The sequence below is a fragment of the Malaya genurostris genome, chromosome 2, assembly GCF_030247185.1.
Source record: "Malaya genurostris strain Urasoe2022 chromosome 2, Malgen_1.1, whole genome shotgun sequence".
Classification (NCBI taxonomy): domain Eukaryota; kingdom Metazoa; phylum Arthropoda; class Insecta; order Diptera; family Culicidae; genus Malaya; species Malaya genurostris.
In genome coordinates, this window is record NC_080571.1 from 14,369,671 (window position 1) to 14,388,541 (window position 18,871).

Genomic DNA, 18,871 nt, shown 5'->3' on the forward strand with positions numbered 1-18,871 from the left:
GAGACGGGCATGAGTATAGACAGGATATTCGCACCGAGGATGGGTGAATGAATTAGTTACACGAAGAATATGTGCAACATTGTCGAGGAACACATCTCAAAAAATCATCTTTAAACTTCACAACTAGCCACTTTTATTTAATCAATCTCTGAAACGAACCGTATCGTATCGTTACCAAATGTTTTGAAACTCTATTTAGGCAAATTAAAAACTGAAAAATGACGAAAAAGTACCTGTTAGAAACGTGTTCCACAGTGAAAAGAACTAAAAATATTGCCCTGTTAAGTGTGAGGCGACTTACAATTTTTAAATTCAAACGATGAATTTTTAAACCATCGGCGGCTGTCAAACAAAAGTTCATTCGGTTCATTTTGTGAGGTTATGTCATGTTCGTGTAAAACCTAATACTGTAGGCGATTTACTGAGCGTCGGAGAAAGTTAATTCTCTAGAACCGACCTCTACCCGGAGAGTTAAAAAAAGTTCATTCTTTCCAATAGCATGAAGCAATCGAAGTTATAAGTCAATCAAAACGAAAACAAAGAGCCGTTGACGAAATTCTCGTATATTTTACAGAGAGTATAGGTTGATGAGAGCACAGCGATTCGAGACAATTCTGTCAAGGTAGTCTTTGAATAGCAAAAACAAACACTTCTGAACGCTTTCTATCAGATTGTTGTGAACATTGTGATACGGAGCCCAAATTGTTATTCCGTGTTCCAGAATACTGCGTACTCACGATGGCAACTTTCTTGAGATAATACACATGGTTAAAGTCGAGATTGTAGCGTTTGACGAATCCCAGAGGCATTCGCAGTTACAAAAGCAACAAAAGGAAGTGGTCAAGAGGTCGCCTTATTACGATTCATGAAAAACGGGAAAAAAATCTAAATGTGACTCAAAACTCTTCCAATTTGTAAGTCATATTAGAACAAGGCCATACAAATTTACTTTGGCTATATCGGTCTCGGTGTCTGGACCCTGAAATAGCTGTCGATGACTTCAAAACAAAACTGATATCGATTTGAGGTTGGGAATAGATTATAGGTCGGGGAAGCCAACAGGGCAAATAAGATGGATGGGAGAGTAATTTGAACCTCAAATCGTTGCTTATAATCATGATAATGATGTTTTGATGTGCAAATCAGAAGCTCAAGGAAAAACACGTAGAAATGTGGTCAGGTTTTAAACACTTACAGCTCAGTTTATTTTGTATCAATTAATATTATTTCACCATTTGATTGAAAATATTTCTTCGATTTGAATGCATCAAGCCACGTATTTTCAATTATAAATGATTGAAATTTTGATTAGTAGCGAGCAGTGTCCTATTTTGTCTGCTAAAAATCTCCGGCATATCGGATTTCCCTGCCATAGACGATGGTTTCGAAGGAGTAAGCGATATATCAAAGGGAAAGCATCGCTCTTATTGACCAATCGAAGCCGTTGGAAGCACGCGAATCTATAAATTGAAGCGAAATTATAGCTAACGTTTCAGTCCTACGCGTAGCATGCTAGAGGTAGGTTGTTGCTAGATAGCAATACAAAAAGTGCCATAAAACGATTTGAAACTTTAGTTCGTATGCTCTGATCTTGTGCCATGCAAGCTCGGATGAAATTTCATGTTATGTTTCGCCTGAGAAATTCTTTGATGTACAATAACGGATCTAGGTTTCATGAACAGCTAATAAATGACACCAAAAGCCCAAGCATAGCCAAACAAGCCTCCGAAGTACGCTCGCGTTCGCCTTTACAGGCATGTTTTGACATCCAGTAGCAAGATATCTTTCCAATTATCAGAATCTTGTTCGAATTGTGGCATTTTCGCTCAATAATAATTTTTGTGGCATCTGGTAGATCGTGTGCGTTCATTTTCCGGTCATCTAGCATCATTTTATGTAGTTTTGACGTTGTCCAATGTAACCGCATCGTAGGGTATTCCTCTGCGACCACAACAAAACAAAAAAAAAACACTATTTCCAAGGCCGGTGAAAGAGGTTGGCACGATGGGTACGAAATTTTCGAAGGTGGGTGACATTTCGAGCGGAAAACAATACTATACTATTAATATCAATAATAATAATAATGATTTTTGTAATTCAAAATTATAAATAATATCGTTCAAAACCTATATTGTGTCGTGTTATAACATTTCCAGAATATTTTAAAATAGTGGATCGTCCCCCAAATTACCCACTTGGGTTAAATACGTTTCCCCAACCCATGACTATTCCACAGTGTTATCTGAAGAAACATTTGCCTCATAATATTATAAAATTTTTCTTAGTTTCTTCCATCAAAGAAAAAGTTTTTTGAAAAAACTGATATGTTGATTTTTAGTGACAATTTGAAATATGTATAAAAATATATAGTAAATAGTATTTAAAAAGCAGTAGGTAATGATTTGTCACTTAAGCGTTTAGTAGCATAATTTCAGCACAAGAATATTTTAACACCATTGAATTCTACAATATATCACGTCACTATGCACATTCACTATGTATCTCGCAACACTTTAAACTTGTACATAATAAACGTCACCTCACAGATACGTATTTTGAACGTTTTATACATTCATCATCAGTGTATCAGGTTTTAAATGACTAAACAGATTTTCTCAAATTAAGATTCATCCGAAACTTTTCCATAGAATGCTATTAAATTATATATAACGGGTGTTTTCTAGGTTTGTTTTTCAATAGGAATAACTCTATTGTCTGAGTTGTGTAAAAATACGTCTCTACTCAGTATTGTTTGGCAAATCATCATGAATAGGTTAACTCCAAAACAACGCTTCCAACTTGTGGAAACTTATATTCAAAATGCTATTTCGTGAATTTTAAGGTGCAAATAATCGTCTTAGTCCACCATAAAGAATGTAATTACCAAATTTCGGTCTACATTCACCAAGACATTGACAACATCCCGATGAATGTACTGTTTGGTGCGGTCTATGGGCTGGTGGAATTATCGGTCCTTTTCTTAAAAAAAAGGAGGAAGGACGACGTTACCGTGAAAAGAAATCGATACAGAATGAATCAATGAATTTTTGAAAAAGTAGTCAAAAATTGAACCTCCAGAATGAACTTTGTGAAAAATAGTCGTTGCGGCCATATGCCCAAAATTTTATTTAAATGTTAAATGCCAAAAAATTATCCACCAAATAAAAAAAAATAGCTATTTCAAAATTTGGCATGTGTTTTATTCAAATTTCAAATCTGCAAGCTGTTAAACAATACCCTTTAGAAGAACATAATAGATAACAAGAAATCAAATATGCCAGAAACCGTGTTCGATACCCAAAATAATAGTTAATTTATTGTGTGTTTCAACATACTTGAAACCGTTTCTCCACCATCTCAATGTCAACTAATTAGATCTTTATCGTTTTTAGTCATTCGTTCTCATACCCCCTTTTTCACCCCGTTTTCCACAAAATTACTTCTCTATACTTCTTTCATTCTCTTAGGCAACATCATCGCCCACGGGAAAACTGCTCCAGTCGATGACCAACATGCGGGCCACCCGCCGGGTCTCTGTGACCTGGGGGTGTTTCCAGCGGACCCATTGAAACGTATAATCGTCATCTGGAAGATACTAGTGTCATATTTAATCCACCGACCATTGCCGATCGCCAGCTGCAGACTGAATCTGCCAGAATCGACCATTGCGACCGGAATTCGCCACTACCCTAAGGATAATACCCTAGTTTTAAGTTAGTCATTAATTAAAATTAAAAAATGCTCTTGGCATCTTAGAGCTTAAGCAGTGTGCCTTCAAATATATTACTATTGAATAAAAAAAAACATACTTGAAATCATTTGCAATGTGAGTCAAGTGGCGGAAAGCTCGATAATATTGTTTATTGGGATAAGCTCTCAATTATAATAAACAAGACACAATTGTTCTTTTACGATTGTAATAATACTAGTGATCCATTACGGTTTAAACACTCAATAGCTCTCCGATCGTCGCCGCGCTTTCAGAGACCACGATGATAATGTACAACATTCGTCATTTTATTATATGCTAAAACTAACCCTGCAAGAACATTCGCAAGGACTTTAGCCGACCGGCCTTCCCGCGTCTCGGTTGATATGCACTGCCACCGTCGCCGCAGCGGCAGGTAAATAGAATGAGAGGGAATGGATGCGGAGCGGAAAATCCGGAGCAAAACAAAAAATGCAATGACGGATCCTAAAAAAATGCCGATTGCCGGTTCCCTCTCTTTCACCTCCAACAGCCAAGCACACCGCGCGCCAGTAGCTTGTTGGGTGCCACTAGCGACCCAAAAATGATGAGCACAGCGAGACGAGAATCGAGCAGTTTGCGACCAGCATCTATCCGACGAATGGACAAACCGAGCAAGTCGCACTGGGTGGGTGGGTGTGTATGGTAGGTTAGTTAGTTGGAAACGTGTGTGGAGAGAACGAACGAAACTGATTGTGCGAGAGAGAAAAATAGAAGGCAATCTAGGACACAAATAAATGAAACACACAGGCAGGCATAGTAACCGGAAGGGTATGTTCAAGTGTTGGTAGTATTGGTTGTGAATGAAAACCGTTTGATTATCATTTGGGTTATCATAGTAGAACAACGCAACAAACGATTGACGGGTTAGTACTCACCGTTCCATCGGGGGTCAAGAAACCGTGAAAATCTTGGCTACCAGCTTTCGCAGGACTTGCAGCTTTCTGTGGGCTAACAGAATTCGAACGACCCCGTCCGCGGCCACGTCCTCGACCACCTCGACTACCTCGACCGCGTCCACGGCTTCGTCCACTACCACGACCTCGTCCACCACCACGTCCCCGGCGAACCGGAGTCACAAAAGGTAGTTCTCCTGCAGGAGTTAATACACCTATTTCGCCATCTACAAACACCGATGGATTGATAGAAAAAAAAGAAAAAATCGTTTGTCAGTTAGCATTGCAATAATGATCGACACCTTCTTCATGACTTACCGAGCTTAGCTTGCGCTGATTTAGCACCTCTCCCTGAACCGGAACCTCGTCCCCGGCCTCGGCCGCGACCTCTGCCTCGTGGTCTATAACAAAAATAATAGTACATTAGTAGTAAATGTTATCATACATTGAATAATAATTTCCAGACATTTAGGCATCACAAGAGAACGCGCATTTTGCATGTGAATTTTCGCGTTGCGCGACCTTTCAACGACGATTCCGAGTTGCAATTTTAATGTGCGTATCTGATAAGAACTAACTGTTGATACATACAGCACAACACGAAGTAGAATACGGTTGAATGGAATCAGTTTTTCCTAAGTAAAACCCAATAATCGATCGTCTTCAGCCTCTATTCACAAAGCAGCTTTGATAAGTCCTAACCAATTTGATCTATCTTCAATCTTCATACATAACATGATGGTTCGTGTTACAGAGTTCTATGATTCTGAAAAATTAATCTACGTTTTCAAAATGAGTCAAACTTGGCACATAAAAGTAAATCTTTTTTTTTTAGGAAAACTTCAAACAATCGAAAATATCAGATGAAACGATTTATCCCGTTGTAGCTATGCCCTATTGAACTTTTCATCGGCACGCAACGAGGATACAACACTGCAAAAAGACTGATAAATGAAATAGCAAAAATGAAAATTTGCGAAAAAATAATTCGCAAATTTTCAATTTTGTACTCGTAATTACTTTGATTTGTCATATTTTAGACACTCTTTAAAGCCAAAGTTTTCAGATTTTCATTATATCGATACAATAATGAGAATTATGTTTCAGCTGAATTGTCGTAGTGGAACGAGTTACGTTGATACTTTCTTTTGTTGCAGTGAGAGACTAAAAGACTAAGTTTGTTTTGGATGCGATCATTCACGAATGAGACAGTAAAAACGAATATGAGGCTGTAGGATTAGATTATTTCATTGAAAATACTTGAGAATTTTTAGGTTAATCAGATGAAAGTTATTTTCTTGAAATCTAGCTTCCGTTCGTCCATTGACATATTTCGTATCATTGTCTTGTTGAAAGTTCCATTTCAAGAGCAGGTCCTTCTTCATGAAGCATTGTAGTAACAATTAAGTGTCTGATGGTTGTCTGACAAACTGACGCTTGCCATCTAAGCCAAAAAATGCCACTTTGCTCTTACCACTCAACAAAATGTTACGCCATTATGGCTGGCCTTTTGATGTGAGATTTTGAGAAATTTGAGCGATTACGCATAAATTGTGATGCGAGTACAAGTACTTTTAGAGGGTCTTTCGTAGCCAGGTAACAGCTTAACAGCTTAAATTGTTTCGAAGCGTAACCAAAATTTGGTTCTCTGGTTCTGTGAAAACGATTTATAACATTTAAAAAAACGTTATTATGATATAAATAAAAATATATTTTAAGTGTTCAAACGAAATTCATTCATTTCCATCTTTCCAGGCCAAACTGTCGTCGTTAAAGAACAACAAACATGTCATTGGTTCTAGATGGTTTCCTTGTGGGATTCCTGATTGAGCACAAAACGATGGTTAGACGTCGGTCGCTAAGGCATGACTTAATCCAACGGAGAACGTTCGAATCAAAATCAAGCTTTTCTTGATTAGGAATAGCTAAAGCATGATCAATTTTATCGAAGGGTGCTAAAGTATCCGAATGAATAACGTTTGTTTGATAATCATAGGACTTGACTTTTGTTACATAATCCTGTAGTAGTAGATAGTTTCGGTATGAGTCCATATTAAATCTGGACAATGCACTCAAATCTTTTTTCTTATGCGAGTGACGCGTACCCATTAGAAAAATTGCATAACTTCGAAAACTCTCACAAAAAACTATAAAAATAGCAAAACGAGACTTGAGTACACAATTACAGGTACAACATTTGAAATTGGCTGTAGAACGATCAGTTCCAAAAATTTTGGAATGAAGCTGAGAAACGTAATTCCAGGATAATTGTCGACAAGTTTTTCATTCCCTTTTTGTGAACTGGAAACATGAAAAAGAACGTCCATTTTTAGCGATATGCAAGCTAAGAAGTGGTGCTAAACTGACAGATACTAGCCTTGATTTTGCCGATTTCGTCTATACGTAGAAATTAATAGGAAGGATAGATTAAATAATGGTACATTATCAGGGTGGCAAGTGAATTGCTTTCAATTTCCCGGTTTTTAGAATAGGCTCAATTCACCTCTAGTTAGTTTTTGCCCTTCACTATAGAAAGGTATTAGAATTGCTGGAAAAACCGACTTCCGAACGGAGCCTCGGAGACCCATAGTGTTATATACCATTCGAATCAGTTCGACAAGATCGGAAAATGTTTGTGTGTGCACTTTTCGAAGATATTTTTACCGCTCAATTTTCTCAGAGATGGCTGAACCGTTTTTAACAAACTTAGGCTCGTCTGAAAGCTACTGTCGGGCCATTGATCAAGTTCGAAGATCAAATGGCTGTGACTTCTGGTTCCAGAGATATAATGGTATAAGTGACGTAACAGACAAAACGTGTTGTTTTTTTACCGCGCGAGTTTCCCGGAGATTGCTTGACCGATTTTCGCAAGTCTAGACCCGTTTGAAAGCTATTGTTATGCTATTATTCAAGTTCGAAGATCGAATTGCTGTGACTTTTATTCCGGAGATAAGATGGTATAAATGACGTAACCGACAAAACACGTTGATTTTACCGCTCTTATATGTAAGGGTGCCAATATTTTGGGATCACTTCTAACTTCGTAAAGCGCTCTAGTGCTCAAAAGTTTAAGACCTCGGAAAAAGTCCTCATGCAAAATTTGAACTAAATCGGACATGCACATCACATGCCTATGTAATATAAACATTGAAGGATGTGAACTACTCGATTCAATCTGAATCAATTGGTGTCAAAAATGAGCCCAAATAAGTGTCAGAAATTATTTAATAAAAAGATAAAGAATGTTTTCATGAGACTGTTTTGAGGAAAGAGAAAGGCATTATCACACCACTAGGTAGATTAAGAAAGGTTTTTTTATATTCCTATAATTCAAGCTTTAAACAGATATCCCATGTCCAAAAAAGTACAATATAATAGGCCCACTAATCGACGATTGAAGTACTTTTCCGGTATCTCGATGTATAAATAAAAAATATTTACTATATTACTAGTGCATATAAGAAAAGCATAGAGCCTTTTTCTAGTCATTTTGGGGTTTTGGATACAAGTAACCGGTTTCTTCCGAACGCACATGACTGTTTTTATGATTTTTTTGTATACATATAATTAAAAATAAATCAATAAGGAAAATAAATAAATAAGGAACAACAATCTCTAGAATGGAAACTTGCCACTCTGAAAAACCAACAACATTCTATGCCTGCTATTTCAAAGCATTTTGTTTTCTTCGTTCCTTTCGGAAGTGAAAGTGGAAATATCAGTTCGGCGGGAAAATTATAAACGGGATGATGGCACAGCGAACCCAACACAATGGACATAACAGATCGGCTGAAAAGTTCGTATCGTTTCTATGAGAGAGCACCACTAGAATTAAATCCATACCATTTTCAGTTAGTACCAACCTTCAAAAGATACGTGTATAAATTTGACAGCTGTCTGATTATTAGTTTGTGAGATGTTGCATTTTGAGTGAAGCTACTTTTGTTATTGTGAAAAAAATGGAAAAAAAGGAATTTCGTGTGTTGATGAAACACTACTTTTTGATGAAAAAAGTGCCGCCGATACCAAAAAATGGCTTGATGAGTGTTATCCAGACTCTGCACCGGGCGAAGCAACAATTCGTAAGTGGTTTGCAAAATTTCGTACTGGTCATATGAGCACCGAAGACGATGAACGCAGTGGACGTCCAAAAGAGGCTGTTACCGATGAAAACGTGAACAAAATCCACAAAATGATTTTCAATGACCGTAAAGTGAAGTTGATCGAGATAGCTGACACCCTAAAGATATCAAAGGAACGTGTTGGACATATTAGTCACGAATATTTGGATATGAGAAAGCTTTGTGCAAAACGGGTGCCGCGTGAGCTCACAATCGATCAAAAACAACAACGAATTGATAATTCTGAGCAGTGTTTGGAGCTGTTATATCGAAATAAAACCGATTTTTTTCGTCGATATATAACAATGGACGAAACATGGCTCCATCACTTCACTCCGGAGTCCAATCGACAGTCAGCTGAGTGGACTGCACGCGATGAACCGAACCCAAAGCGTGGAAAGACTCAACAATCGGCCGGTAAGGTTATGGCGTCTGTATTTTGGGATTCGCATAGTATAATTTTCATCGACTACCGTGAAACAGGAAAAACCATCAACAGTGACTATTATATAGCGTTATTAGAGCGTTTGAAGGACGAAATTTCAAAAAACGGCCTCATTTGAAGAAGAAAAAAGTTTTGTTTCATCAAGACAATGCACCGTGTCACAAGAGGCTGGGGTCTACTAGGAGATTGATAGCTATTAGCTATTAGCTCTCTCCAGACAGTACCAGCCTAGATGCCGTGTGGAATCCGGCGGAAAAAAATGAACCAAGAATAGATCCACTGGGTTTCTGCTTCCATGTCGTAAAAGGCGACAATTGCAGGAGTTTTTTTTCCTATCAGTTATCAGATATTTTCAATGTTTCACTTCTGATGACTCTATTTTACTAAATTATCTCTTCATTCAACCTTTCAATTTCCGTCTAGCTTCGGAGAAAAGTTTTATTTAGAATGTTTTCTTTTTCCATGTTATTGATTGTCTTTCAGGATTATAAATTGAATGATAAAAATCAACTATTGCACAAATCCGTTGATATTACAAAGTTAATAACAGAGATAACATATATCGGTATATTGAATACATAGTAACAAACACTTGATATTACAATTTCGGCTGCCCATATCAACCAATATAACCATTTAATAATTTTAATAAATAATTAAAATAATAAAGCGGAAATAATACAGAATCAAGACGCGCGTGAAATCTGTTGAAATTTATAACAACTGTTTAGAATATGTCAATGCAATGAATCAACTATTTTGTCTAAATCCTGTTCACTCGTTTATTTTGTATCACGTAATTTCATTTATTAAAAAAATAGGGAAGTTTTTATTCTTTACGCGATAGTATTGCAAATTTTTCATTAGTTTCCTTGAAAAAAGCTGTGAATCAAGACTTCCCGGGACTTCAATATAGGATATTGTTGAAACGTTCACTCGGGAAGTCAGTGAGTTTAGTGGTGTATCCGAGCATCTTGAAACCGGAACATACTGAGTCGCGCGCGAAACCAATACTGAAATTTTTACTAACAAATATCCTTCTCCCGTGATACTTGTGGAGTGCGCAGTAGTATATACGGCCTCTAGTAACAACAAGTGTTGGACTAACATCCCTTCCCATTCCTTAGACGATCTACGTTCGGGCCTGGCCGGCGCCGGTACTGATCGATGAATTCTGGGATTACCAGAAGATGTACATTGAAGGATGATTTACCAGTCCCAGGTCGGATCATCTAGAAACTCCCTGTACAATTTCAGCTAATCCCGATCAGTAACGGAGTAGCAACCAGGGGCGGTCGCTCAAGCTCAAGACAATGCACCGTGTCACAAGTCGATGAAAACCATGCTGAAATTGAACGAATTGGGCTTCGAATTGCTCCCTCATCCACCGTATTCTCCAGATTTGGCCCCAGTGACTTTTTCCTGTTCTCAGACCTTAAGAGAATGCTCGCAGGTAAAAAATTTAGAAGCAATGAAGAGGTAATCGCTGAAACTGAGGCCTATTTTGAGGCAAAGGACAAATCGTACTACAAAAATGGTATCGAAAAGTTGGAAGATCGCTATAATCGCTGTATCGCCTCTGATGGCAATTATGTTGAATAACAAAAACGAATTTTGGCAAAAAAATGTGTGTTTCTATTAAACGATACGAACTTTTCAGCTGAACTGTTACGCTGTTTGAATTGTAGTAATTCGCTTGCAAGCACGTCTGTTCAATGAACGATGCCCTTGAATTGACATGCTTTGATTGTAATGTAAGCCATAAAAACCAATTATTAACAATATCCTATTAGATTAAAAATTTTAAATTCTCTTGTAATAAACATTCAATTTAAAATCATTAGATGTACATATATCTAAAACACCATTTTTTTCTAATGTATCTGTTAATGTCATGTCATCCAATTTTTTGAAATGCAGCATGTTCACGATTTCAATGTGTTGATAAGAAAATAAATCAAATGAAAGCTGTAAAAACGCACGAGATATCGATCTATTTTTTCCTAATAGGATTCCAATTCTCGTGGATGAAATAAGGGCAATCATTAGCAAACTTAAAAATATGAAGCTTTCTAAGAATTTCTAATATTTTCTTTTAAATTTTCTTATATGACCTTGGAACTTTGCCATCAATTTTGCAAGTGTGTTGAATACTTATTATAAAACCTAATCAAAATCCAAAAGAAGCATTCAAATTATTCTTATTTTTTAAAATAAGCTTCCATTGTGCTATTATTGATAACAACTAAGAAAGCTCTGAAACTTCCCGATTGATTTGAAACTGCTTTTTAACCCATAAAAGTCGTTGGACGAGAACCTGTATGGGAGAGAGAAGAGAGAACTAAGAGAAGTAACGAGTCTAAATTTCGCTCGCGCACCGTGAAAATTCGACCTACTCGCACACCAAATTCATAAAATTGTTCAATATGATCAAATAAACTGTCATCAACGCAATGAATTCGATCGAGGTGTGATCGAAAGCCAGAGGCTGCGAAACTCCCGAAAACAGTTGCTAGCTCTCACATGTCCCGAAAAAATCATTGGCAATATTCTTTTTTGCGAGCATGGCGCCCTCAAACGAGTCCGCATCGAATTTCGTACATAGAAGTAGGGAAGAGAAATTTCAAATTCGTGCGCGCCAAAATAGCAGCACTGTGCATCCATACAATTGACATGATATGTTGAACCGTGCCTGCCGTGCGGTGGCGTTGCTAAACTAACGATTGATGTCGATCCAAGTTGACAGGGTGTGTTCAAACGGAACCCCAACCTCGTCGGCACAGATGTCTCAAGTAAGCTGGTCTATATCTGTTTATCGAGCTGAAAAACAAGCAGGATTTTCGACCTACAAGGAGGCGGTGACTCAAAACCGTGACTATAATGGCGTTTTCGTTTTTAATTTGCACTACACCGGTGCAGTGCTACACTGAGGCATGAATAAACGAACAAAAATGACGAAAACATAAACAGTAACCATTGACTACAATAAACGATTCCATTGCGCAGGGCTACACCAAACTTTTGATGAGTGCTACACCAGTGGTATCGGTGCAGAAAAAGTGTAGCACTGGTGTAGTGCAATTGGTAAAAACGAACGGTTTCAGTGCAGCTTTCGCTACACCAGTGTAGTGCAATTTAAAAACGAAAACGACATAAGCTAAACAAGTCATCCAGAGTACGAACACGGAAGCTGCACAAGAAGATGCTGACGAAGTTTGATTCCGTGGTGCTATACATTAAGCTGTCGAAGTCCGTCAATAAATATCTTGTGTGGCAGTCCTTCTTTTCCAGTGGTTTAAAAGGCAACATTTTCTTCGCGACCGGGATCATATACTAGGAAATTTGGAAGCAGTAATACCTGGAAAAACGTCTGTTGCCTTTCATCAGGACACCACTATTCAATTCGTTTTGTTTTGGCGTCTTGCCATTACGCAAAAAATGGTCATGGATTGGTGTGCCATGAACAAAGTTCAGTTGGTGCCCAAGGACACGATACGATACACCCAATAGCAAAATATTTGGCCATCATCAAGTGGAACCTCAAGATAACGCGAAAGACAGTTATCAGTAGGTTGCAGTTTATGACAAATCGGTGTTCTTGGGCTAGGGATGTGACCAACAAGTCTGTGCTAAATACTTTGTTCTTAATTCTATGGAATTTGAGATTGACCAACATGATTTGATTTTTCAAAAAAAAGTTTTCTCGATTCACATATTCTTGTTTGACCAATTTTGTAGCTGAATTCATTTTTTTGGTGTTACATTTTAGAAGAATTCAAAGCAATAGGCGAAAGTAAAAGAATCTGAAAAACTCAGAAGAACAAGCAGTTAAATATTTAGATCTTTACACATTATAAACAGTTCTATGGTTCTCTTGTGCATTGCCCAAAATCTAGGATATAACGTATAATAATAATTCTTGATTACTCACCTTGGCGTAACTGGTTCCACCGGTATGCTGTTATCCGTCAGCTCTATTTGGGCAGTAAGGAGGAACGGTTTAATGGACGTATCAGTCATGACTTGAGGTTCATGCGTAGTCGTGGGTTCCGGAACGGGGACTGCAACCGTTTCGACCAAGACCTCCATCGTCGGAGAGGGTTTACTCTCCAACCGTGACGGTGTCAATGGTTTTAGCAGCACTCGTGGTGAAATACATTTGGACATTTCCAAACTGGTCATGGGAGGCAACTCGGACGAGCTCGTGCTACCGTTAGCTTCAACCGTTGGTTCCGGTTTTGGAGTCGACGGTACAACAATCGCGGCTGGTGTTTCTTCGGTATCCTTGCGGACTACATTTATTCTTTTCGGTCGTCCACGGGGACGCTTCGGTTGACTAGGAGCATCCTCCGACTCCAGCTTACCCTCGTCCAAACCGGAATCTTTATCGGGAGCTTTGTATGTCAGGGTCTCCTTCGATGGCGTTGGATGTCCGGCACCGCTTCGTGTGCTCATTCGAACCTTGGGTGGAATAACGATCTGTGAAGTGACAGCTGTCGTGACGGTCGGAATGACGGAAGCCATCGAAACCGTGCCGATACTGGAAGGAGCACTGATGGTGCTACTGTTACTACTATTGCTCGACGTGCCGTTTTTCTCGGCCAACGTCAGTGGATCATCGATTATCATGCAGTCGGAACTGGATCCTCCGTCGTTTTCGAGCAGTAGCACACTGGTTATGCTCGAGCCTGTCGGTTGGATCGTCGGTTGAATAACAGTGGCTGGCTGCCTTCGCAGTAGCACTGAGGCTGGAATTGCCTGAAGAGCAGCAGCCCTTCGAGGACGAGATTCGGAGTCCGGTTGTGGTGATTGATTGACCAGCATCCGTTGACGTTTTGGTTTAGTTAAAATTTCTTTTAACTTATTGCCGGTCATCTCCAGAGGCTGACGGTGCGTCGGTACAAGTGTTTCTTGTTGGATATTCGGTGCAACGGATTTCACCTTCGCAATTTCAATCAGTGGAGGTGGTTTGGGAATATGGGTTTGTTCGTTGATTAAGGGGCGTTCCACTGTGTCGTCCACCGTATCTGATTTACTATCGTCATCTATTACAATTACGTCACTTTCCGAGTTGGAAGCTTTACGGGCTTCATCACCCAAACTGGCTTGATGGTTGGACATCAATTTGAACTTTTTATTTTCTGGTTCATCGGTAGATTCTACCGGGGCCTCTGAAATTGGTCTTTTCAGTTCGTTCAAAGGCTCTTCCGATTTACTGAAAGCGTCCAGCTTTTCCACGACGGTCGCACACGCAGTCATTGCCGAGAATGGCGTTGTAGTGCACCACATTCCTTTGTTCATTTTGAGGATAACTCGAGGTGAATCGGAACCCGAATCTAGCGATTTGGAATTCACTGCTACCTCCAGCGGTTGTTTGGATCTGTTGTGAGTGACGACATCGCTATTGGACGGTTCCACCATCGTGTCTGGTTTTAGTGATGCCTTCAGCATAATTCTCGGTACTTCCAGGTCTAGACATTTCATATTAGGAACCGTTCGGTTGGTGACTTTGGAAATGAAGATCGGTTCGGGTTCTTCGATGGCGAGATTGACGGTAAACGGTCGATCTTGCTCCGAATCCGACGAATGTCGACTCGGAACCGGTGATTTCCGTACTAGCGGAGGTATCGGTTTGATGTTCAGCTTGGTTACCACCGGAATAGCGGAAGAAGTTGTTGTTGTTGTGCTAGCAGCAGTCGTCGTGATTGTGTTGAAACTTGTAACAATCTGCGGCAGAGACGTAACGACGGAGTCACCCTCCTTCGGCACTTTGATGGTCAGTTTGGGTACCACCGAGGGAGAACTGATGATCGAGCTCGGGGCCGACGAGGATGATGAGATAGGAGAAGATTCTAGCGAGTTAATACTGGTTTCACTTGAGCAGCTGTCTTCGGAGGCTGCGATTGGCTTCGGCGGCATTGGTTTGATGGTAAGTTTCGGGATGGGAACTTCGGAGGGATCACGCTGCACGGTAGGTGGAGGTTTGGGGATCGGTTTGATGGTAAGTTTTGGGATTGTTGATGTTATGCTCGAGTGTTGGTCGCTTGGAGATGCCAGGGGAGGTGACACAAGTTTCGGTGAAAAGCTGCTACTGGTGGATGAAACGACGGAAGCATCGCTGGTGTTCAACGAGTTGGTTTTAATGGTGAGCTTCGGCAAAGGTGGCTCCGGAATAGGTTTTATCGTTAGCTTTACCCCTTCGGAACTCGTTAGCACAGGCCCAGTAGCGTTTCCACCGGAGCTACCGCTGGAGCTTGGTGCCGACGACGCCGCCACCACCGCCGCCGGTTCCAGTATTGCTTTGATGTGTATCTTGGGAATCGCTGGAGGCACGGAACCAGAGTCATCCTCTTTGATCACCCGGTTGTTGTGGTGCGAATGGTGATGGTGGTGATGATGATGGCTACTGTGGTGATGATGATTATCCTTCTTTATTGTTAGCTTAGGAACCATTGGAGGTGAATTGGAAGAGATTTGTGCCACAGGTCCTGACGTTTCATTACTGTCGATCCCGGAGGATGCCCCCGTTAGCAAATTGCTATGGTTTACGTTGCGAATCGTTAGCTTAGGCACAATGTGTGGCTCCGGTCCGTCTACTGCTGAACTGTCCTGTGGAGGATTTTTTATGTGCAATTTGGGAATGATTTGCATTTGCTCGGTACCGACCGAAGACACGTGACTGCTGGATTCTTCCGGGTTCAAAATCGGCTTTATGGTTAGCTTCGGAATGCTGTTAGTAGAAGGAGCATCTACATCTGGCGGAGATTTCAACGGTTTGATTGTGATCTTTGGAGAGCTGGGCTGCTGGTCTGACGTTGATCCCAGACTCGGGGGCAGTTTGATTATCGTCCGTATCGGTTCCCTGTTCAAGTTGATCTTCAGTGGTTCAACTTTCCGGTTTTCTTCCGAGACACCCATCTCTTCTCGCTTGGGAGTGCTATGGTTTTCCTCTTTCGGAGATTCCTTCGACGTTGGTCGCGCTATACAGTTGGGAAGTAAGACGTTATTATTGGCAGTCTTTCCATCAAAAGTATCCGACAGTTTTTGCTTGTGCAATGCACTGTCGTTATTGTTTGCAGTTTTATTACTAGCCTCGTTCTCGGGTTTGCCCAACTCGTCGCGCTTTGGTATCACCTCGGGTGGAGGTGTTGACGAGATTTCTATTATCTCAAGTTCGTTATCAAACTCTTTATCGACTATCTTCAATTTCTCTTGGTGTGGCTGCTGCGGCTGCTGTTGATCGTTACTGTGACAATTGATGAGACCTGATTCCTGCTCCCGTTTCGAGGAACCACCCATGACAATCACACTGGACCCGTTCTGTTCCGGATCACCATTCTCCTGGTCGTCTTCTTCAGAAACGACAATAACTTCGTTCTTTTGCTGCTGCTGTTGGTCCTTTTGGAAGATTTCCTCCACAATCTCGACAGGTGACGATGTTCCAGCTTCTAGCACATTTTCACTGTTCATCTTTATCACTTCCAGCTGTTTCCGGGGTTGGTCGTTGTCGCTCTTGTTAATGCTACTGCTGATGTACGTTCCGTTGGTTGCACTATTGTGACGGACATTCTCAGCGACAGCCGGTGGACAAGTATCGACCATTCTTCTTCACCTGTTGTAACCGCATTTCGTGTCTCATCTAGTCTGTTATAGGTTTTTGATTCTTTTTCTCATACGTTGTTTACCTTTTGCTGGCGTTACTTGATCCGCAAAATTATCTTTTCGCAGCACTATTTTGCACTTGTTACTACTATTTGTCATCGAAAAATTTTCAATACTTTTTTCTTCATACAAAACTTCAATTCACTTTCATGGCATTAGGTCTCACTGTACGGGAAAAAATGGTTGTAAAGTTGTAATAATATTGATTCGTTTCTTGTCGAGCCATTCTACGAACATCATCATCAATCGAGTGAAGAGATATGTATAAACACATACAACATTTTGTATAATAAATATGGAAAGTAATGGCCCAGGAAGTTCCCCCTGGGAAGGGGAATCAAAGTGATAGACATCATTCTTCGTCGGTCGCAGTCAGCAAGGCGATAATCGTAGAACTCGAATAGGAAAATTGGTCAACAAAACCGTCTAACAAAACCAGCAGCAACAGAATAGTTTGATGGGCAGAACAGCCCGTCAAAACCTACAGCCAGATCAAAGGCAAGCAGGGACAGCTCGACTAATATGGCATTGTATGGCCTCACCAACACCAAGCACTCGCAATACCGTAGTAGACTGGCTAGTGTAGTTGTAGCTTTTGGCTTGGATTCGAGCAATCAGCAGTCGTTCGCTGTTCGTATGGTTCACTGGTCGTGCAAACGGTTGGACGTTTTTGGTTTGAAATGGTCACATTTTATCCAAAAAGTCAACTGGCTAACCAAATCACTTAGAAATGACTCCGGGCTTTGTGAAAAAATTGTAAATTTCAGAGTAACAACCCTTTTATTAATTTTACAACTCGGCTCCTAGAGTTTTACGTTACCGCTGTCAAACTCATGTTTAATTTTAACCAATAATCAATCTTTTGGTCCAACGTGCAAAATTCACCGTTTCCTCGTTTGCCGCGTACATATGTTGGTGAAGTTTTCGTTAAGAGCAGCAGCGAGTCAAAGAAACCGAACAGATAGCACGCACACATCGACAGCAATGTGCACCCGTTCGCTGTGTTGATTGAAAATGGCCCGCTTTTTCTTCGCATCGCACCAACACACAGTGCCAAATTAGCTGCTTTGCTGTTTGTTATTCGAGGTTTGCTTATATGCTACCGATGTATTTCATGGTCCCCTCCTGACACGCAACTTTCCGGACTTCTCGCTGCTTACTTCAGCAAACTACTAGGAATTTATTGTACTAAACTATAAGAAATGTTGCATCAACTATTTTCAGAAACAATAGTTGAAATGAAAACGAATTAATATTGGCTACGGGTTTTGTTTTACTGATTTCAAAGTAACCAAGCCAGATTTGACATTATTCGTTAATTTTCGTATTCCAGCCCTACTAAACAGCAGCTGAGTAGTCCACAAAGGCAGAGGAAACAGATGTCAGATAAAGCTTTTTTACAATAAAGAAAATCTGACTCCCGAAATCTAAACGCTGCTGTTTGTTATAAACATTTTTTCCTTTATAAAACCAATTGCTACACATTCCAACTTCACAAATTGGATATGAAACATATTTTTTTCCATCATTCTTTGTTAACGTCAAACCGGCTGACCGCGACCGACTTGTACGAACGGTTTTCACTCCGCGAACATAATTCGAGCTGATCCATCCGCTCGACAGTAAAATTTTGTGCTCTGTCTGCTCGAATCGCATCCCAAACGAGGGCAATGAAATTTTTCTGCAGCCACGGCACAGCACAGCACAGCACACTTCGCCTCTCTCTCGCTCGCTACTTCTTTCTGCTCTAGTCGCTGGTTCTCTTTCGTTCGTTCACTTTGTTCGTTTTCAACACTATACTTTGGTACTTTCTGACTGCTCCGCTTTCAGCCCATTTGATAATGGGAAAATGCCAAAAAATGCTGTTGCTGTTGATAATCAAAACAATTCGCGTGCGGACACAACAGATCGCGGTCTATTGCGGAATCCAGTCCAGCGTTCCATATTAAAACACGTTCAACTTCTTTTTCCTTGAAATTGTCTCACACACATTGCTTCC

General features: G+C 40.2%; 1 protein-coding gene across 5 annotated transcripts in view; it reads right to left on the reverse strand.

Annotated features, from left to right (window-relative positions):
• The window catches only part of LOC131433015 (supporter of activation of yellow protein), a 49,507-nt gene that overhangs the window by 30,030 nt on the left and 606 nt on the right, over positions 1-18,871 (reverse strand). For 4 of the 5 annotated variants that reach the window (XM_058599735.1, XM_058599731.1, XM_058599732.1 and 1 more), the window contains exons 2-4: positions 13,142-17,037; positions 4,963-5,045; positions 4,627-4,871 (exon numbers count right to left, since the gene is read on the reverse strand). In XM_058599735.1, the coding sequence (XP_058455718.1) occupies positions 4,627-4,871; positions 4,963-5,045; positions 13,142-16,812 (3,999 nt within the window). In that variant the 5' untranslated portion in view covers positions 16,813-17,037. Of the gene's footprint in view, positions 1-4,626; positions 4,872-4,962; positions 5,046-13,141; positions 18,857-18,871 lie in introns of those variants that run through there. The other variant, XM_058599734.1, reaches the window with a different exon arrangement.